This window comes from Aphis gossypii, chromosome X (assembly GCF_020184175.1).
Source record: "Aphis gossypii isolate Hap1 chromosome X, ASM2018417v2, whole genome shotgun sequence".
Lineage (NCBI taxonomy): Eukaryota > Metazoa > Arthropoda > Insecta > Hemiptera > Aphididae > Aphis > Aphis gossypii.
In genome coordinates this window covers 52184649-52207599 of record NC_065533.1, presented here as the reverse complement: position 1 = coordinate 52207599, position 22951 = coordinate 52184649, and the positions used below count along the sequence as shown (strand labels likewise).

Below are 22951 nucleotides of genomic sequence, written 5' to 3'. Positions count from 1 at the left end.
AACAATGTGTGTACAGCAGCAGCAACGCACCTTTGTTGTAGGCACACAACCCGAACGGTCGCGGCGGCCAATTGTGCGCGGGAGAAACCCGACGGCGGCGCGACGGGACGCGACGCTCGTGCGTTTTTCGCGTTACGGTCGCGTTCCCTCCGCCCACACGGTCGGCGGCGGCGTCGTCACGTTTACGACTTTCGGCCGCCGTCGCAGCCGTTGGTCAACGCCGACAAGAGCTCTGTTCAGTGTGCGTGAGTACACCCCCGTGGACAACATAGATTCGTGTGCGCGTACACATTACGTGTTTGGTGAGCGCGCGAGTCGTGCGGTATATACCTGCCTGCCTGCCTACGCACCTACCTAATACCCATTATTATTACCGTTTACCCGTTCACGAGACCGCCGACCGTATAAGCACGCCCGTCGTTATACCTCCGCGCGACCGACCGTGCCGGCATGACGAACTACGTCGCAGTGACCACTACCGCGGTCGTCGTCGTCTGCCGCGGATGAACGCCACCGGATGCCTGACGGCCCTGGGCGACGGCGGCGAGGCGTTCGTCGTGATCTCGTCCGACGGCGACGAAGACGACGAAGACTACGGCCGCGGTGGTCGCCGGGGACGGCATCGCGGCCGCCGGCACCCGGACCCGCGGAGCACGTCCCCGCGGTGCCCGACCGGCAGACCGCCGACGCCGCCGCCGCACGGTCTATCGATGGCCACCGCCGAAGCGTACAAGTCGAGGCCGCGCCGCAAAGACCGCGGCGCGTTCGTCGTGCTGCCCGAACCGCCCGTCATGGCGTCGTCCGCCGCTGCGGCTGCGGACGTCTGCAGCGGCCGCGTCAGCCCGTTCCGCGGCTACGGTTTCAAAACGCCCGAAAACGGACGGTCGCGCGCGTCCAGCCCGTCGTCCTCGTCGTCCAGACCGCTGAGGCGACAGTCGTCCGAACCTCGGATCGCGCGGGCCGACGGCCGTCGACCGCCCGCCGCCACCGCCACGACTGCGGGCGGCAAACAGCTGTCGGCGTCCACCAAGGACCTGTCGGCGGCCGGCAAACGGACGTCCGGCACGTCCGGCAGACAACCGACGGGCGGTGGTGCCGCGGGTGGCCGGAAGACGCCGGCTGCGGCGGCGGGTAAGCCGCCGACCGTTCCTGCAAACACGGCGGCGGCCGTCAAATCGTCGCCGCGTAAAAAGTTGCCGCCGACGCCGCGCAAACTCGCGGCTGCGGTGCCGCCAAAATCTCCGCTGCCGACCAGGTCGCCTAAAACGCCTAGACGGGCGCAGCCGGTGGCCAACGCCGTGGCCGGAAACAGACCGACCGTTAGCCGTCCGCCGGCCAAGTTGTCGCCGCGTTTACCCAAGAAACAGTCGACGGCTACAGCGGCGGCGACGGCGGCGGCTGCGTCCGCGAAAACCGAAGCTCCGCCGAAAGACGTCGCTCGCCAGCCGTCCGACAACGGCTCAGTAAAGACGGTCGGGGCGGCTACCGTCGCGGCGACGACCACTGCCGCGGCGACGACGTCGTCGTCAGCCACAGCGTTCGATTCTTCGCCGTCGACCACCACCGCGACGCCGATGACGTTGACCGCGTCCACCGCCGCCGCCACCGCGACGACCTGCACGGTACCGTCCGCGGTCAACCCGGTCACGGCGTCCACCTCGGCCACGGCCATAGCGACCACGCACGCGGCCAACGCCGTCGCTTCGGCCGTGGTGGAAGGCGGGCCGATCGTCACGGCCGTGCCCCCGCCCGCGGCCATCGCCGCGAACACGCTGGCCACTCTGTCCGTCATAGACCCGACGGCCACGACCTTGAAACCGCCTCAGAGCGCTATGCGAACTCGCGATCCGCCGGCCGCCGTCGGTCCGTCGCAGAAGCCAGCCGCCACCGTCGTCGTGGTGGACAGAGATCCGCCGACGGAAGCTGCGACCACGCGTCAGTCGGTTGCCGTCACGATGACCACTACGCCTCCGCTGTCGTTCGAGTTACAAGAGATCGTCGTGCAACCGGAAATCGAAAACCAGAGCGGACGGACAGCCGTCCGGTTGTCGGTGGACGCTGACCGGAACAAGACTTCGTCCACGGCCAGTAGCAGCAACGGCCATAAGACTGTCGCATGGGCGAGGTAAACAATAAATCTATATAGTCAAACGTTTTGCCGCGTGTCCATATTGTAGGTATCGCCGTGTTTTCATCAAATATTAAAACGTCTGCCGTGCTTACACTCCAATTTCGTCTTTTGTCCGTTTTTAAAGTACTACTGCCTGGTGCAAGTGTATTTGAATCAAACGCATAACTTTTTATTCGCCTTTTAAAGGATACAATTTTTTCTATCCATATTCAATCGATCGCTTGGAAGTCTAACGTGAAACTGCAAATTTTTACCGACTCACGGGCATCTGCGTGGTTCAGACCTAACCTGCGTTAGTTATTATATTTAGTGTCGTTTAGGTTTTTAATTCATATAGGTATTCCAGTAAGTAGGTTATTTATATTTCCAAACAGCCCAGTCGAAATCTTCTCGTGTGAGTACATTATTTAGATTAACTCTAGATAAAATACATTTTAAACATCAAAAATTGAACACCGTATATATTTGAGACCTCTTTTTAGAACATTATAAACACTGCCACCGTTTGTTTTATTCACTTTGGGCCACTAAAGGTCTAAGAAAAAAATACATTATATAAGTACTTAAATTACATGCTGTATACTATATATTATATCATCATACTATTGTTATAAAAAAAATTTGAATTTTGCCATAATATCAATATGTACCTACCTATGCTTAAACATTAATTATTTACAATATTATTTATATATTTATGTATTTCACGAGTTTCGTATGTTGTGTCGATTTTAAAGGTAATAAACCATAACAATTGATTATGACTAGGTAAAAAAAATAAAAATATTTTTTCTTTTCAAAAATGTTGTTTTGTAAAACTTAAAATCTTGTTAAAAAATATGTTAATACATTTCTATGAGATGAATCAATTAAATTTGTATTAATGCCTATATACTCATTACACTGAAAAAAAAACCTTGGTAACATTGATAAAAATATGGATTGGATCAATAAAATATTTGTCACTATACAGCTTACAAACAAATTTATCCAATCAACAAAATTAAAATGTCAGTTCCTAAGGATCTTCAAAAATGACAAACATTTTATCATTTTGATTTAACTTATATTATTATTTTGATTATATTATATTGTAATGGTGAAATTGTTTTCATAAAATTTCTGATCAATACAATAAAATATTTAATCAATACAATAAATTATTTGATTAACACATCTTAAGAAATTTGTTGTCAAGATTATTAATTTTATCTTTTCAATAAAATGTTTTTGTTACTGATTAAAAAACTGTTCCCATTCAACAAAATATGTTTATTATTTCAATAAATTATTTTAATCATATTAACTGAATTTATTATTGGTTGAAATAAAATATAATATGCAAATTGCAAATACATATAAGGTATTAAATTTTTTTTTTATTTTTTAGAAAATTTCAAATATTATTAAACATAAATGTGAGCAAAATGTAAATATAAATAAAATTATACAGCCAAAACAAAATAGATATATTAAACATATATTAAAATAATTGAATAGTTTAGGCACATACCTAATGTACCTATACAATATAAATTCATATAAATTATACAAGTAAGACAGTGTATTAAATATATTTAAATAACATAGGTACCTAATGAAGTTTAGATAAATAAAGTATACAATACAAATACATATAAATTACATTATAATGTTTTACTGTGTAGTGTTTAAAATGTCCATATACTACACTACTACTATGAATACTTATAAACAAATAAATCAAATAAATAAAAGGTATATTAAATTAAATTATATTATAACGAATAAGTAGGAAATTTATATATAATTTAAACCACACAACAGCCTAAGGATAACATATATTTTTTAAGCAACATAAATACAACAAGTATAGGCTAATACAAATAACACTATGTGTAAATTACATGAAAAATGTTTATACATATATTATTATTTTTATATATTATCTATAGGTATATTGAATAAAATTAATGATGTATTTACAAAAAAAGAAAAAGAAACATAGGTTTATAAATGTATACATATTTTAATATTATATAGTTAAAGTAGTTAATTACAAGTAAGTAAATAAATTATTATTCAACTTATAAAATATATATTTAACTATTTATTTTTATTTTTTTTATTAGGTTCTAGTAATAACTAATAAAGCTCAACAATTATATAAAATTTAACTATTCAACATTATTTTCTAAATCAAATATCAATTGATTTAGATTAGGGTGGGATTTATCGAACTTGGTTTTAATATTATACAAATATTTTTGAATAAATAGCCATACAGCACATGATTCTACTGGGTACTCTAAATTAAATAAATGTATTATTTTGAAACATACATCTATAGCTCTTAATACAGTGAAAACTTTATACTTTATTGTATCAAAATATACTATTATTTCTTTTGGTTGTAGTGGTGTACCAATAATCAAAATAAAAGGCTGAATCGGCATATTAAGGCTATATTTATTAGATATTAATTCTTCAGCTTGGGAAACAGTACTGCAAAACACCACAAAAGTATTTTGAGAATCTTTTATAGAGAATTTAATAATATTCTTTCTTCCCTTATCATCCCTGGTTACTTTCTTAGTAGTTGGAACAAGTAACGAATGTAATAAATAAAACGTAACTGCTTGTTTAGCATCTGAAAATATATTATATAATTAGTTATCAATATTCAAGACTACAAGTCTAAGATATTATTATCTTATTAAGAGATATAATATATGTATAATATATAAATTGTTGCAAATTACTTTCACATGGATTTTCAATCTCATTTAAACTCTCTAATAATTTACGAGAGCTTATATCTTTGATTTTTGTTGTTAAAATATTAAATATGCTGAATAATTTTAGTTCATAATTGCCCAGTACATTGAAACAATTTGGATGTAGAACATTAAAATCAATATCGATCTGAAAAATAAATTTGCAGGTACCTAATAAATATTTTACATTTTGTTATTTAAATAAGCTATAAGACATGTTAGCTCAAGCCCAAATAGGTCTACCTATAAAATATTCTAGACAGGTAGGGCCGGTAGGGGTATTAGGTAATCAGCAGGGTCCATTTACGTATTTGTTTTTGGATACACAGGAAACTATAAGTAAAAGGTTAACGACCGCTGGTCTCAGGTATAATCTATATCCATATCTATAATATCATAGAACATCATGTATTGATAATCACAGTCAAAATTATTTTATTTACTATCAAGTTTGTGATTACAATGTTATCATACAGTATACACTATACAATCTAAAAATAGAATGTCTAGTCACTAATAAGAAATAAGATGCTTTCATTATCATTTCATTTTTTTTCAATGATAAAAACACAACAGTCACAATTTAGTGAATTAAAAAGTAACTGAAACTGAAGTTAAAACAACTTTCAATTGTAGTACTATAGTAGTATGTTCTATAATATCCGATTTAGTATTTATTTTATTATTTATAACTGTTTACCAGCAAGGCACCAAATATTCAGAATTTTTCAAGATTTTAAATAGTTTGTTGTAGTTTTTCATTTAAATTTACTAAAATGCAGTAGCAGATATTCAAATTCATGTGTGGAATCGAGTAACTAGTTATGCTACAATCTATTACAGTTATAACCATTAACGAACAAAAAATAATAATTTTTTTTCATATGCAAGGGCATTATTTACCATTTAGCATAATATATTGATTCAAATTATATTAGGTAAGTAATAAGTAAACTTTCTACATAAAAAATTTAATAAAATTAAATGTTTGGTAGTATTAATTATATACCTTATTATACATTTATAAAGGTCAACCAGCAGATTCATAAAAATTGATGCTATAGTTTATATTTTATATTAGTATCAACTAAAAGTGTAGGAATTAGTTACTTATAGGTATGTATTAAATTAAACCAATGTTTATGAATTATTTTTGTAACATGATGGTTGCTAGGCAAAATAATGCATAATATAATATCAATGATTTACTATTCGCAGTTTTACTATGGCGTATAGGTACATGTTACTCTAAAGTAACTACTTAAGTCTAAGGCAACAGTGTTATGTAAATTGTAATAAATTATGTAAAATAGATAGATGAACACACAATTGATTATAGTAGTATATATATACCCTTTTTGGTATTATTTACCTACTTATAATATTAATCAATTTTATTTAAACTTAATATTTGCATGTAATGTGCAGCATATAATTGTTTCAAACAACTTATTGTTGAATGTTGATTCAAATTTAATTTAAAAAATATACTTTTACTCACTAATTTATAACCCATTGGTAATTTATAACTCCTCCATTCTTTTATTATTTCCTGAGTTGATGTGGCCTTTTGAATTTCATTTAGTCTATAATTGACAGTTGAACTCCAATGTCGTTCAAGTTCTGGAAGACTACAATTATCATGTTTAATTTGATTCAAAATTAATTGTACATCTTCTTCAGTTCTGTTTTAAATTAAATAATGTATTATGTATAATATGTATGATACAATATATGATTTTTAAAATATATTTACCAAAAGTATTGCTAGTCCAACTACTAAAATTCCTACTTTTAGTTATTTTTTTTATTGATTTTTGTTTTGAAATTAACCCACTTGATTTCAACGTTCTCATTGTATTATAGTACTTGCAATATAACTTCCCTTTGGGTTGTCTTGAACAGTCCTTAATGAAATAATTTTCCTACAAAATGGTATGATAAATTAAATTTTTAGTTATACAAGTATTTTAATAGGTACTATATTTATTCATATCAAACCTTCAATTCAGAGGGAAATAGTTGCTGTATTTGGTCAGCAATTTCTTCTGCCAATGACACAGACATTAATATTTTTTTTGTGATTAACTCTTGAATTATTATTTCGACTAAAAGTGTTCTTATATTGTCATTTATACTGTTATGTTTCTTATAATAATCAATTATTAAAGCACCCTGAGTGGAGTTTAATATATTTGATACTTCAATGTTTGGATTCTTTGAAGGTATTATACACTGAATACTTTGGTTTTTGTCTAATTTTATCATTTCCAACGAAGACGAACAAGAAGAAGATGGGATAACATGGGATGATGTTATATTTGTATTAGGTTCATTTTCTGTAATATTACTTTTTTGCCATGCTTCAACATGGTACCTAAAGTTGATCTGAACGCCTAAAGGATATTCCTTAACTAACATGGACATTTCAGATGGATTTATTCTTGACAAACTTGTAAGGTCTACCAACTCAGCTATAAAAAAAATAAAAATAAAGGATATTAATTAAATATTTCAGAACTATATTTATGAATTATGTTATAATTACTTAAGCATGTTTTGTATAAACAACTCAATCCCCATTGGCTCAACAAGTCACTTAAACTTTCAATATTTTCCAATGGATATTCATAACCGCCAACCGTTGGAATATCCACATAAATTGCAGATTGATCCTATATTTACAAAAAATTAAATTCTAATTCAGTTTTAAATTTTTATAAGATAATACATACTTTATTAAAATCCTGAGTTTCAGTAAAAGAGCACTCTTCATTACTAATTGAAGCAGACATTGAATCATTCAAATTTTCAAAAATGTTTTTGATACTATTCATTCTTCTTCAAATTACAATTAATTCTAATTAATTTTATTACAATATAATATGTTTTTAATCATAAATCTTAAAAGTTATTGGTTAAATTATAATTATATTATTATACAAAAACAAAAATTAGCTATCAGTTATTGAAATGTTATACCTAATAATAAACATAATATTCATAAAGATGTATATTACATAAAATACTCTTTTGTTCTGAACATTTTTTTGCCTATTGAAGTATTAACTACATTTATTGGTGGTCCATTAAAGTCATTTATTTCATTAAAAACTGGATTTAAAATGATATGCTCATTGAAATCTACTTCGTAGGCTTCTAAGTGAGAATGAAAACCATTTAATTGTATTTGTTTGGTCAAAATAATTATTTTAATGTTACTAATCACTATTATTTCTATAATTTTAAATAGACACATTTCATAAATAAACCTGGTTAAGTAGTATCCTTCTTTGTAATTAGTGCCCTTGTATTCAATTTTATTATAACATTCATACTGGTTAGGTGTTATTTTATATTTATCACTTATTAATTTGCCAAATTGACTTTCTTTAATTTTGTGTTTAAAATTCAATACCAAATCATCTTTTTTTGGCTGCATAAGTAGATAGGCAAATTTAATTTGAAATTTTTTTGCAAGTGTTAGTGTTATATTTTTTCTTGATGTTATTGAACGTGCATACATTTTTATCTCCTTATGTTTTCCTTCAAAACGAAAACACCAAAAATGCCGAGGTGGTCCTGATTCACGTATTATATTAGGGTAGTGTATCAAAAAATGATGTTTGGGCTTTAGTCTATCATTAAAAAGTTGGCTGTATAAAAAATTATGGTCTTTAATTAACTGTTCCAAATATATTATTGAGCTTTCTGTAAATTTGTAAGACAATAATAACTCAACTATTTTTAACAAAATAATTACAAAATTCCATACCTCATCATCTTCAGGAATTAAGTCTCCTATCATCAGAGGAAAAAAATGTATAAATGTCATTACTTCTCGTGCAGACATTTTTAAGTGATTGTTTTGTAAATGTAATAATGTAATTTCGGGTGAAATATTACCAACTTCTATTGGACCATAGTGAAATGTGGTTTTTCGATTATTTAATTTTTCCAAAGAAAATAATTTAACAGTTTGCGTATAATAAAAAATTACATGACAGATATCGTAATGGCATATCCCTTCAAATATGTCATGCATGACATCTACACAATAATTAGTTACAACATGAAAACTATAAATTTGATTTAAAACAGACTCTTGATAAATCCCAGTACTTTTAAAGTCATTTGTATTTATATCATTTGAATAATTGTTAATTGTGCGCAGTAATTGTTTATTTTCAACAAATAGCTCTAAAGCTTCAGATTTACTAGCTTTGCAAAAACGACAGTAGTAGTTTGCTGAGAAAGATTTACTAAAATCAAGCATAGTGTTCAATCCTAAATTGTCACCCAATATTAAACCTAGAATAAAATGCACATGAAACTCTCCGCTTGGTGTTGTAACTATTATTCCTTCTTTTTCAAGAACATTTATTTCCTGTATTAAATGTGTTAAGCATGGTTCGTTTCCAAATTTTTTATAATCAATGGTTTTTATAAGTGCAGCCAGGAAAATATTTGAGAGTTGAGAACTGTTTTCTGCAAGTGGAAAACTATAGTAAATTGCAGATATTGATTGGGACATTGCATGAGACCCTAAAGGATTGTTTATTTCCACATCATCCATATACAAAAAAAAAGGAAAAACTAATTTTCCAACATACTGGGATGTTTTCTGTCGCCAAAGATTCCCTTGTACAAAATGAGAAATACTTGAATTGTCATTTTTTAGTAAGGTGAGCTTATTAATAAAACTATTCAAATTATCACCATGTTCTAAATATCTTTTAAATTGTTCATTTAAGGGTAACAGAGCTCCTTTAGTCACCTTTTCATCATAGATTGTTTCTCCCATGAGCTGAACATTACAAATTTCATTGTTAATTGTAAACTGTTGTAAATGAGTAACATATTGATTTTGAACTAGCCATTTTTCTAGACGATATTCGGTACTACAAGGTTGAAAAGGATTTGAAAAAACTGAGCTAAGTTTATTAAGTTTTAACTTTATGACTGAATGTTCAACTTGGGTTTTATTTAATTCTGTAAGCATAAATGCCATCGGTTTAGTTAAATTTTCAATAATGCCATTTTGTATTTTTAAAACATCTTTGACCGTAAAGTTATTATTATTGTGTAGACTCATAATAAATGTTATAGCTGATTTATATAAGGAATTAATAGCAGAATCTATATCAAAACATTCAGATGTTTTTGTTGAGCAATTAGGCTGACTATCTAATGTGGGTGTATCAAGGTATTTTTCTTTAACATTTTTATAATTATTGGCATTAGAATTTTCAACATTATCTATTGGATTATTATGACAAATGTGTTTAGTTGAAATGTGCCTTTTAAAACTGTTTAAACATTGGAAAGCCTGATGGCAAGATTCCTCAACACATTCATATGTGCTATTTGTCTTAAGTAAGTGAAATATTTTAAAATGGACCACCAGGTTTTTCAAGTTAGAAAATTTAGATTTACAAATAAAACAAATCATTGTAAGAATAAGTAAAAAAAAAAAGAAAAATCAGCCAGTACTGCAATATTGGAATTTAACCTGAAAAAATATTTATATATTTTCCACATTTTAAAAATAGTAACTTGCATAATTAGTGATTAGCTACAAGCCTACAAAAGTGTGTGTGGTGGGTATGGATGATATTCTAAATTAATCAAGTATTAGGTAAATATTTATATGTACTCCAGTTTTTAAAAATATTTATAATAAATATAAGTTAAATGTGAATTTATTACTTAATTTAATATTGGTTATTTATATATAAATATTTAGAAAAATGTTTTTAAATTATGTATTGTACCTACCTACACATGAGTTAATCTTATATTAAATAAAAAAAAATAGCATAGGTTCAATTATATAGGTACCTAGCTACCTAATAATAATGTTATGTTTATAAAATAATTAATTTTTTGTTTTATATTTTGAAATTTGTATGTATATTTTTCAAAATTCAAGATCAACATTAGCTATATTTATATAAATAAACCTTAAAATGCCTAAAAGTTAACTACATGCTTGTACATACTTATTATGGGCTATGGACTATGGTTAATTCATGTAAATTATAACTAACTAATATAAACTTACCTTATGGCTTGTATAACACTTGCAGTAAGATACAAAGTCTGTATACAATATGAGAAAAATATAAATGCTAATTTTTCTTATATAATAATAGAATATTATGGTATCTAACGTTTAAGCTAAGTTGAACACCAAAATCGGATTGCGACTAATGCAAGACTGTATAAATGTATAATCATCAAGAACGTTCACATCTTATTATTTGTTTGTTCTGCAGGCGCAAAATCAGTAAAGGCCCAATGAGAGTTGACGAGAAATGTGATTTACCCATCGTTAAATCGCTCACACATTCATGGAAAATTATTTCCCATTATCACCAATCGAGCTTTTTTCCGAATTTAATATTATAACATATTGTTATTAAGCTTCAAACTAATTTTAACAGACACAGAGGCACGTTGATTCTGCGAAAAATATACGTGCATTAATGCTAAATGCATATTATCATGTAACGTTTAATTTTGTATTTAATATACTTACGTAATGAAATAATGAATACAAAAACAAACTTACCTCACTTTTATGGTTCATAAACCAAAAATTGTCCATTTTTTAAATTGTGTAACATTGTATAATAATATGCTGGATTACAAAATATAAAATATAATATTTAAAAACACTATAAATTATTTAATAACTAATAAACGTAATTAATACATTCAATGTTTAGCCAATGTAGGTATTAATAATACCGTATTATAAGTTATAACAACAATTCTCATAAAAAATAAAGTGGGCATATATAATATATATACATAGTGGACAGAGATACGAATTTAGGTAAAGTATAATCATATTTTGTAAAGCTGATTTATATGTTTGTTGCACTAAACAAATTAATTTGTCAATTGAAAAATATATTTTATACAATATGATTTTATCATTCAAGTACAATTTACTGTCAGAATGATGAAAAAATTATCGATTTAAAAAAATGTATATTGTAAATAATAAATACATTTTGTTGGTTGGATTTAATAAGATTTATCAAACTTTCAACTTTTTGTGAGGTTGATAAAAAACAACAACATTATATGACAAATTTTTTATTAATTTATCAATAATTGTGTCACCACGATAAAATATTGTCAGCGTTATACATGTTAGATTTGTCAATTATTTACAAAACGCGTTTGTCAATGTTACAAGTATTATTTTTTTCAGTGTAGTGAAAATATGTGCAATAAAATCAGTAAAATTCACAAAAATTATGAAAATATTATTCAATTACAGTATATTTCGTACTACCGTGGTGACTTTTTTTTAGTGTTTGGTCAGGGTAGAAACATAGTACCAGTTTTCCGACGAGGCATCATAATATGATATCACGATCTGTATTAATTTTGTTGTTTCCGCGAACGAAGCCTAATGGTACAATTCAGCAAGTGGTATAAATAATATTGTGCTCGAATATACACGTACATATGTATTATAGTCATAATAATAATGTCTCTATACGCGTTTTGTTGGTGGCAGCGGCATCGGGCAGGTATGACTCGCGGGGTGTCGAAAAAGAAAGAAAAAGTTCGTTCGCTCGTTCGATATAACGGTGTGTAGCAGTGTCCGCCGGCCGTTCTTACATTGTACCGAGTCACGCCACCACCGGGTGTATATTATATAGGTACACATACACGACGTAAGTAATTGGGTCACTCCGCCACAGCCGAGGAAACGGTATGTGTATATACTTAGGCGGTGGCTGGCGGGTATCTTGTGCTTAAGGCCGAGCGAACATGCGATGCAGTTTCATTCCGTGCTGGCGTGACCGCAAGTCACAAGTGCCCCCTTCCCTTGTGTGTGTGTGTGTGTGTGTGTGTGTGTGTGTGTGTGTGTTCTCAACCCCCTACACGTCACTGGCGACGACTTAAAGTACGATATACACCCTGAAAGTCTTTCTTCCTGCGCACAGCACCCCGAACCTCGCAGGTATATGTATATATTCTTCCGCCCTCCCTATGTGCGCCCTTTCCACATCTGTACTTCCAGCGCCACCGTCAGCAGCAATCGCTTCGACTCCCCACCCATGGTCTTGAGCAAAAATAAAAAAAAATAAAATCATAAATAATCGCCAAAGTTGACCACCACGAAAAAAAACCAACGGCAGTAATAAAACAATACCGGCCATTATACATGCGCTTGGTATAGTCGGGCGGTGAACTTTTTTTCGGGTCAAGCCATATATCCGCTTTTGCGTGGGCGTGCATATGAAGGCTAAACGGTCGTTCTCCGTCTCGCGTGTGTGCGTGTGTGTATTACACAATATAATACATATATACGTATAATATATATATATACCATCACGGCTGTGGATGCGCAGCGGAAATACGTCCGTCTCGTGCGGTACGCGATGATGGGCGGCGGACGTCCCGCTCCGGACGCCGCGAGATTCGACGTCTATTCCATTGGCTTCAGGTGTGACTTAGCGCAGTGTGTCATGTCTCAGACCGGATGAGCATAATTGACATCACATATTATTATCGTATACATTACAACTTTTGAATCTTGAATTGGAAGGGGGCGGAAACCTCTTCTTTTTTTAAAACATTTTAACGTACCCTTTCTATAATTATATCCTATTCAATAAGAAATTTAAACCTTCAATTTTTTTTACATTTTTGTACCCCCTTTTATTGTAATTCAAACAATAAATTTCTTTACGAGTATAATATACTATGTACTATACTGAATCTGCAATCAGGGCCTGATTTAAAGAGATCCTGCGATCTATTTATTTTGGAACCTTATTTAACTAAAAGTTGATAACAATATAAAAAGAACATATTTAGTATGTAGCTGACAAATTAAGTCCATAAATCGCAACGATGTAAGATGTTTCAGTTAATTTCAATACCTACGTATTTTATTCTTGTTTTTTTTTTTTTTGCAATTTCTTCATTATAGTGTTTTCAACCATTAATTTATTGTTTTTTAACATCTTGAACAATTCTCAGTAATGACATCGAGTCCAATTTTTCTTATGATAAAGGAGAGCTCAAGCTCATGTTTAGGTAAACAAAACGAATTTTCACTACCTACTACATTTTATGCGTGGTATTGAGTAGGTATTGATAAATATTTTTATTTATTGATCATTTAGTACCTATTATAAGAAAGTCCTAAAAATTTGAAGGCGCTATGATCGTGCTTCACACGTGTGTACATGTATAAATCAAGGTCTGAATGTAGCAAATTGTTTAACCTTTGGGGGGCAAAACATAACATATGCAATAATTGCAATATCATCACAACATTTTTTCGTTTTTTAAATATTTATTCTAAAACGTGATGGCTTTAGAATATGTTGTAAAGATCACAATATGTTCTCAGCAAATTAATTACCTACTGTAAAATTAATCGTTTCATATTACTATGTCCTACGTATGCGAACTGCTACTATGGATAAATGTATTTTCCACTAACCCCGACCAATCGTCTTAATATCTATTGCAGTCTTATGCAAAATCAAGCTGAATTTAATTACTGATAATTTTATATCAAAAAATAATGAACTTATACCCCATAATGGTTACAATGTTTTAGAAAATAAATCATAAACTATTATTTTTAGAAAATTTCAAAACAATTATGAATTAATGTATAAGTACTATACTTATTTGAACATAAATAATTGTTTTGTTCTTTTCGATATTACTAATAAGTATTAAGTACTTTATATTTTTTTAGAGTTATATATAATTATATATATATATATATATATTATATATATTATTATATTAGTTTGATATTATAGTGATACACTAGCGTACACTACGTATTTATTTACAGTTTCTTATTTATGCAAGGATGAGCATGTTTTGGGATAAAAAAACTATAATTTCAAAATATACATGGACGCTTATAATATCTAAAACTAGAACATCTAAAACTGGAACCATTTGAAAATATTTTTAGCTTGATAACAGATATTATTAGGTAGTTTATGACTTTTATGTTATCCAATATATAGCACTACATATAACATGATTATTTTAAATTATCATGTATTATTCGTGTCTATATAAAATTATATATCTGTACTATTATATTGACATATATATTTTATTTAGTATTTCGGATTAGATAAATAATTTTTCTTGTGACTTTTATAGCTTTTTTGTATACTTAAAAAACTTTCTGTCTTGAATAATTATTAGTTATACTTCTAAAATGTCTAAGATCAATCTTAAGTATTTCTAATTTTGACTGATTAGCATATTATGTAGTGATATAAATTTGAATACTTTTTTAAAATGGTACATTTCTAAATAGCGTACTTAAGTTATATAGATTTTCGAAATATGTAGGTATACTAATTATTTACATACTTAATTTCTGCCAATTCCACTATAAAAAAAGAACATAATTCAAAATACTAAACAAGTATTATGTCTATATAGATTATGTATTTTTATTATATTTTACCCTAAATAATAGAAAAATAACAGTTAGTTAATATTTAGGTTAGTGTAATTCTCCTAATATATCTTAAATACCTATAACTCATTAAATTAATCTGACTATTGTTTCATAACTGTACTTCTGTCTTAGAGTAACTAATAAAAATAACTTCAACTATGAAACTGTTTTTATTAATAATACCGTATATTTTATTTATTTTAAAGATTATTAGATAATGTAATTAATGTAATACATGATATATCAGATTTATTATAATAATATTATGGTCATCATACTTTAATTTCGTCTTTAAATTTATCACTGACATAAATATGTATATAGGTTAACCTACTTAACATGTAATTTAACATAATATTTTTTAAATGATAAAATCATGTTTTTTAACCACTTGGCTTAAATAATAAACATAGCATCAACATTTTTCAACTTTTAAAATTATTTTGATCATAAAATTTTTGTTTACTACATTGTAAAAGTCAACATAGTGAAGTGAAAATTGATATGAAATGTGAACAATTTTCTTTACAAACAGTAACAATTTCGATGTTACATATATATTTATAATGCACTTAGGTATATGCTGTGTACTTGTGCCTGTGTGTATAAATCGAGTAATTTTACCCGTCTTCACATTCACGCGATACAATTGAATTCTAAGCACGCGACATGAATATTATCGTACATTAATCTGTTATATATCAGTGAATTTAATCGGCTCTAGCCCATCACAAACATAACATAATAACCCTCCTCGAATCAGGACTTAAGGTGCAAATATACTAAAAACAGTTTTTTTTTACAATCGCATAGTTGAGGAAAACAAATTATTCATATAATCATATAGCTCAATACGATAATAACATCATACTAGTATATGATAGGTATATGTGTAGATATAATATATAATATATATCACACATAATACTGATTTAGTTAGTTACATGTTCATCGATGAAAATCCAAAATTCTCAAATATGAAATGCGATTTTCTCTTCAATTGTTGATATTTTACAGATATACTACCGTAAGTCAACAAATTATAAGGTACCTACCTATATATATTATAGTCGTTGCGGAAGGCGGTCGGTTATAGTAATAACTCGTAACGTGTTAATGGGTACTATTATTATTTAGGTATAATTATGTGTTATTAAAAGTCAAAATACTTTTTATAGATATAGAATTATAACTAGAGGGCGTATATATAAAATAACGATGACTAATACGTATAAGGTATAGTAATATAAAATACATACAAGCAAGCATTAACCATCCCCCTTCATTTTTATTTTAATAATTTATTTATTTAAATTCTGATTTAATACATTTTAAATGGCTATATAGGACATTTTATGCGGTCACAAAAAAAAAAAAAATTAAAAACGCTGACAATTTGACTAAATTTTAAGTAGGTAGTAAATGAGTAAAACTTTTAATAAAAAGGATAATTCATATTATTTAAAATAGAAAAAAATGTATAAATTTTACGTAATAATTATTATGAATTTAAATAAATAATTGCAGTAGTCATGCAGTTTTATTTTAGATTTTGAATAAAAATAAATAAATAATAAATATATTTTACATAATTAATATAAACTACCTATGTAGAATCAAAAAAATAAATCAAGAGAAGTAGATATTGAAGAATCATTTAATACAATATTTAATTTTAGTATTAATTTTCATCAGCTGGTAAATGCTGATAACGATGTTATCATTTTACTTACAATTTGTTCGTTTACTTTTTACATTATGGATTATCCTAGATATTTAATTTATCGCCCCGTGTAGACTGACATAAATGAAAAAAACAGTACATTTTAATTTTAATTTTACCATTTTAAGTAGGTAACCCGTAGGTATAGGTAGGTATAGTTATTAATTAAAGACCTTAGAGACCTTAAATGATTAAGCAGAAGTTTTTTTGTTTGGTGAACATTTCGATTTATTTTTAAATTAAGAGTTGAAAAAATGGTATCAAGTTGGAATAAATACAACAAGATAGTATAAAAATTCAAGGTAGGTATTTAAAAATATTATTGTTACGCGTATACGAGTACTAAAAAATTTCAAAAAAATCAGAGTTTGAAATGTTTGAATAAATTAAGTTTCACAGAAAAAATAGTGGTGAGCATAATTAATGAATCTACCTAGGTATAAATTATAATACGATTATGCATGTTTATTATGTAATTTCGTGGAATTATTATAAGTACATAGACTTCGAAAATGTAGGTGAAAGCTAATGAGACATATACCTACCTATGCTTGGAGTACATTTAAGAGTTTAAAACACTCTTCATAAACATTTTACGACTAGGTATAAATTTTATATATTTATGCAGTGTTAGTCAAATCGTAATACATTTTTAAACAATTTTAAATATTTACGACACTACAATATCAATATAATAATTAATATTTTGTTCATACTACTCTAAAGTATTGACCCTTTATGTAGTTAAATTTATGCGTACGGTGTACTGTTTAGTTAACGTGGTAACATGACATTTACATAATACTTAAAAACTACTGTTTGAAACAACGTTTTTTTTGGCATTTTTATTATAAAAAAATACCAACAACTCGTATTTTATTAAATTATACTAAATTTTTGGATAGCGAAGTATATTTCAGTTATTTTTCTATAATTCGTTATATACCTGTAGTAAGTTGATAAAATCTGGTCACGCTTTAAAAAAAAAACACATTTTAAACTTAACGCTGTTCAGAAACATAAAACCATGTTATTTACAAAATATGTTATATTATGCATTCCTGCATATATATGCTAAACTAGTGAACCCGATCGATTTAATCTAAAAAATAACAATTTTATAACATTTTTAACAATTTTCAAAAAATCGTAAAAATAACATTTTGAGACAATTTAACCTCAAATAATGGTTTCAATTCCTTTAAAAAAATAATGTTCAATGTGTAATCTAAATTATATAATATTATGAAGCTGAAGAGTTTGTTTGTTTGAACGCGCTAATCTCAGGAACTAATGGTTCGAATTGAAAAATTATTTTTGTGTTAGATAATCCATTTGTCGAAAAAGGTTTTAAGCTATATAACATTACGCTGCGACCAATAAGAGCGAAGCATCAGTGAAAAATGTTGCCAAAACGGAGAAAATAAATAATAATAATAAAAAATTGTTACCATGATTACCGATATAATAATCCCATATTATGCTATATTATATACGTCTAATTTGATATTAGAGCAAAAAAAATATATAATAATAGTCGGTAGTACCATAGTTACCATTTATAATATTAGTGTAGATTTATAATTTAATAACAATATTAAAAATTAAAAATTTTGCTTCGGAATTTAAATGCACTTAAGATATGCAATGGTACAAGATAAGTCATAAAAAAAACTATGGGCAATGTTCTTGAAGCTACAATTTTGAATGACAAATTCCATTCCATTCAGACGTCTGCAATTTCCAATTCGCTTGGAATTTGCCCTGACTATTAGTAAGTCACAAGGTCAAATATAATGTCGATTTGTGGGTTGGATCTAGAAAATCGGTCTTTTCACGTAACCAATTATATGTGGTGTGATCTCGCGTTGGGAAATCGTCAAGTTTATTCATTTATACTTCTCAGGATATGACTAAAAATATTATTCATCAACTCGCATTAAGATAAAATTAAACAAACATTATTGATTATAACGAATTGTTTTTAGAAATATTAATGTTATTTCAAAATAAAACATAATGAAATTATTATATTAATTGTCTTTCATTTCATACTTTGTTTAATATCCTAATTGCTTGAAATATCATGCAGGACAACGTCTGTCGGGTCCGCTAGTATATGTATAATATGTATTTTGGTTTCAGATCACCAGCCTGTAAGTTTGTAATTTTTATGTAGGCACGTACCTATTACATTTAAACTTTATTTCTATCACTTAAAAAATAATAATCAATTATTAATATTATGTATTATAAATGTTTTTATAATAAATGCAAAGTTCTTTTCACCAAGACAAGTTTTTTTAAATTTATTTCACTTCGCACAGGGCTTTCTTAAACTGACGACTTAGCTGTTGTTGATTCTTTGAGTATATAGCACATAATAAACACAACCATTAAATCCTATTCCATTCTATTCTAATGACCCTATCTGTACCTATAATATTTTAACGACATTTAAGGGAGGTGGCCGATTTTATTTGCGGTCCATTAGCAAATTGACGTTAACTTTATGTATCCATGCAATGCATATTAACTATATTTATAGTTCACATCACCCGTTTCCAAATGAAAGTGAGTAAAACTTTGCGTGATGTTGGAGGGTCGGTAATAGCCGAAAAGCCGCTCGTAACACTATAATAATATATATATATATAAATGGTATCGCTAATATATTAGATGGGTAGGCCATTATATGACGGGCGTTTACCCAATTCCTGTGGATTAAAAAAAAAACCGATTTAAAAAAGAGCTAGTATGTTAGGACTCATAAAACCGCTAATAAGTACGTAGCAACCTAAATTCATGTATAGATAATGGACGATTTTTTTTCCTAGGTAGATATACAAAATAAAATCGTTTGAAAACTAAAAACACTAAGTATTATATGAGTTGTTAAAGTTGTAGGCTGTAATTAGAAAACTTGATTTGTCGGAGTGACAGTATATAGGTACCTACATTTTATATTTCTACGCATTTTAATTTTTTTTTTCTAAACGACTTCAAATTATATTTATATTATACACGTTGTACGCACAAGAAACAATTAGATTTAGAATTTCCGAAAGGTCGCGAAGACCGACGCACCGGCGGTGAGGTCGTGGGGACGTACTGTCGTACGGAACGCAGCGGACCTCAAAGGAAGTGGTCGGGTAAACGGTGCGATATGCCGGAAGTGCTTAGACTATTATATCATTGGCCGCCTTACAGACTGCTTGTTTGAGTCCGCGAAGGGAGGTCTTTCACCTGAATCGCGTAAATCGGCCCTGGTGGGTCTGACTACGAGTCAGATGAAAGACTAGTTAACCAGTGGTAGATAGCACGGCCTTTTATACCCGTATTATCGACAGTAGTTGGACTTGGCAGTCCCGTTTTCCGTGACACGGAGACCGCGAAACCGCAAAAATACAATCGTCAATTTATTAATACAGAAATTGAGAAATGCTTATGTTAATGAGCTTTTAAAACAAAACAAATATATCATGTAACACGCGATAAAGAATACACTCAAATTAAACAAATAATAATTATTATTATTGTACCTACAATATATATATAAAGAGTAGCCGCGAATATACGACAACGACGAGTACGTAATAATAATAATGATAATATAGGAAAAGCGTAAACATAAGTAATAAATTGAAATATTTTTCATGGTCGTGAATATATATATTTTTTGTTAGAACTGACCGCTGTTACGGTATACGTTTATATTATTTTATAATAGAGGTTTTGCACAACACCGGTTAAGAACTCCGTTATTTACCAAAACATATTTGTGCGCATGCGCTCTGAGTATCGGTTATCGAAAGTTCATGAATATTCTTATAATATCTTTGATAAAGTAATGACCACATCTTAGTAAATTTAATTGATAACATTATTTAAACAAAGGAAATAGTGTTTTTTTTTTTTTGTTTAAATATAAAAACTAATTTACTATAATTTTTAATTTTATTAAATTCAAAAACTAAAATAATATAGTTAGTATGAACTTATCAAATAAGAAAGAACGTTTAAGATTTAATACTGAAGATGACTTAAGTCTTTTACGAGAAGTCTTATGTCATAATCCGTATAATGATTCTGGACGATGGTTCATCATTCAAAAAAGTATAATTCAGTGGTCAAATAAACAATTTACTCTTCGAGCAATAAAAGGACATGTTGAGTACCTATTTGTTGAACATTTTGGTAAAAGAAGACCGTGCTAATTTGAAAAAGTAATTCATAATCATATTCATAGGCGCAGTTATAGGGGGGTGATTACGCGATATTTTTTATTAGATTTTACTTGAAGCTTATTAAAATTATTGAAACCATTTATTTACAACTAACAAAATAATTTATTGATGTTTATTTATAACACGTCTATTATAGCTTATCAGTTATAATTTATAATAGGTATCGTATTTATTTTTAGACTTAGCTTAAATGAGTTATGACAGAAAAACATTTGCCATGTGGATTAATGTAGTTTATAATCTATATTCTATTTCAACTGATAATTTTATCGAAAGCAAACATTTACACGACGCTAGTTGACTATTGAATTGTAGACTTGTAGTTGTCTCTTTACTCTGTAGAGTAAAAGACTAAAGTCTGTACAATTTTTTAATGATTTAAAAAATGTGGTTGGAAAACATATCTATTTAAATTTGCATAAGCTGTTACAAATTGCAGTGACTATTCCAATAAGTTCAGTTACACGCGAACGCTAATTTTTCTCAATGAGACGTGTTAAAAATTGGTTAAGATGCATAAAAACGTTATTTTTATTGTAAAGTTAAGCGTGTGTTTGCAAAAACTCTCTAATGACTTTGTCTCGTTTTTTCCACTGCAGGCCATCGGAAAAAATCATCGTGCCGGCGGAAGTCCCGCGATCGGCCGAATCGACGGTCACCAAAGATCCGGCCTACAAAAGGTATGCTCGGAAGCTATGCGGCGGCGGCGGCGGTGGTGGTGGTAGCGGAAGCGGCGGCGGTGGTGGCCGAAGTGGACGTCGACCGACCGTCGCTCACGTATCTCCGCCCGCCACCTCCGCCGCCACCGGTGGCCGCGCGTCAAAGTGCTGGGCGGCCGTATGGAAACGGCGGCCGCGGCCATGCGGCCGATGTTGTGACGGAAAACGGTCGGCCGCCGTGACGGCGGCCTCTTCCGCCGCAGAGGTCGCGACCGGTGGCCGACGACGTCCGAAGTGGTGGCGGCGGTGCAGCGACAAGTTGTGCTGTTGCGGCGGCAAGCGGCGGACCGCGGCCAACAAGAAGAAACTCGCGGCGGCGATGTCGTCGTCCGACCACTCGGTCGGCGCGCTCGGCATCGCTCCGCCGACCGTAACGGCCGCCGACACGTTTTGCGGCAAGTTGAAGAGGCGGTGGCGTCGCTGCTGCTGCTGCTGCTGCGGCTGGTGCGCCGTGCCCAAGTTCGTCAAGCGGATCTGCTGCTGTTGCCGCAGTAAGTCGACGGCCCCGAAGAAGAAATCGGCCGACTCGCAGCAGCGGTCCTCCCCGTTCAAATGTACCGGATGCTGCACGGTAAGCACGTCGTATATACTTCAGTAGTAATAACTTGGGTTAAGTTTAACAAAGAAAAAAAGAGGAGTTATAGTTAAGTCTTACTGTAGAGTCATATTTCCCAACCGGGGGGAGGGGGCTCTACACGTTACAGGGGAGGCGCGAGCTATCATCATACATAAATTGATATCAGATATAATATTTACATTAATCATAGCTTATCTTGCACGACATTGCAATTGACTCGTGAATAACGCAAGTAGATTTTCCCCGTCTTAAACTCTTGTAAACAACACATACTAAACAAAATTAATTTGGGTGGTTTTGATCAAACATAATTAAAATACA

At 32.2% G+C, this 22951-nt stretch overlaps 2 protein-coding genes across 4 annotated transcripts in view; one reads left to right on the top strand and one right to left on the bottom strand.

The window, feature by feature from the left end:
• The first annotated feature begins 232 nt into the window (after positions 1-232).
• Positions 233-22951, top strand: part of LOC114129309 (protein stum) — a 31999-nt gene continuing 9280 nt past the window's right edge. Inside the window, exons 1-2 of the mRNA XM_050205295.1 lie at positions 233-2125; positions 21934-22624. Of these exons, the coding sequence (XP_050061252.1) occupies positions 504-2125; positions 21934-22624 (2313 nt within the window). The 5' untranslated portion in view covers positions 233-503. The remainder of the gene's footprint in view (positions 2126-21933; positions 22625-22951) is intronic.
• On the bottom strand, positions 3627-11666 carry LOC126551564 (uncharacterized). 3 transcript variants are annotated; one of them, XM_050205298.1, is made up of 7 exons: positions 10952-11666; positions 7623-7728; positions 7436-7562; positions 6889-7361; positions 6389-6812; positions 4873-5035; positions 3627-4760 (listed from the first exon to the last, which is right to left on the bottom strand). In XM_050205298.1, the coding sequence occupies exons 2-5, from the start codon at positions 7722-7724 to the stop codon at positions 6567-6569; spliced, it is 948 nt and encodes a 315-aa protein (XP_050061255.1). In that variant the 5' UTR covers positions 7725-7728; positions 10952-11666; the 3' UTR covers positions 3627-4760; positions 4873-5035; positions 6389-6566. The 3 variants fall into 3 exon arrangements, with proteins under 3 accessions (XP_050061255.1, XP_050061253.1, XP_050061254.1); XM_050205296.1 differs by lacking the exons at positions 3627-4760; positions 4873-5035; positions 10952-11666 and having other exon boundaries at positions 6628-6812; positions 7623-10707; XM_050205297.1 differs by lacking the exons at positions 3627-4760; positions 4873-5035; positions 6389-6812; positions 10952-11666 and having other exon boundaries at positions 6888-7361; positions 7623-10707.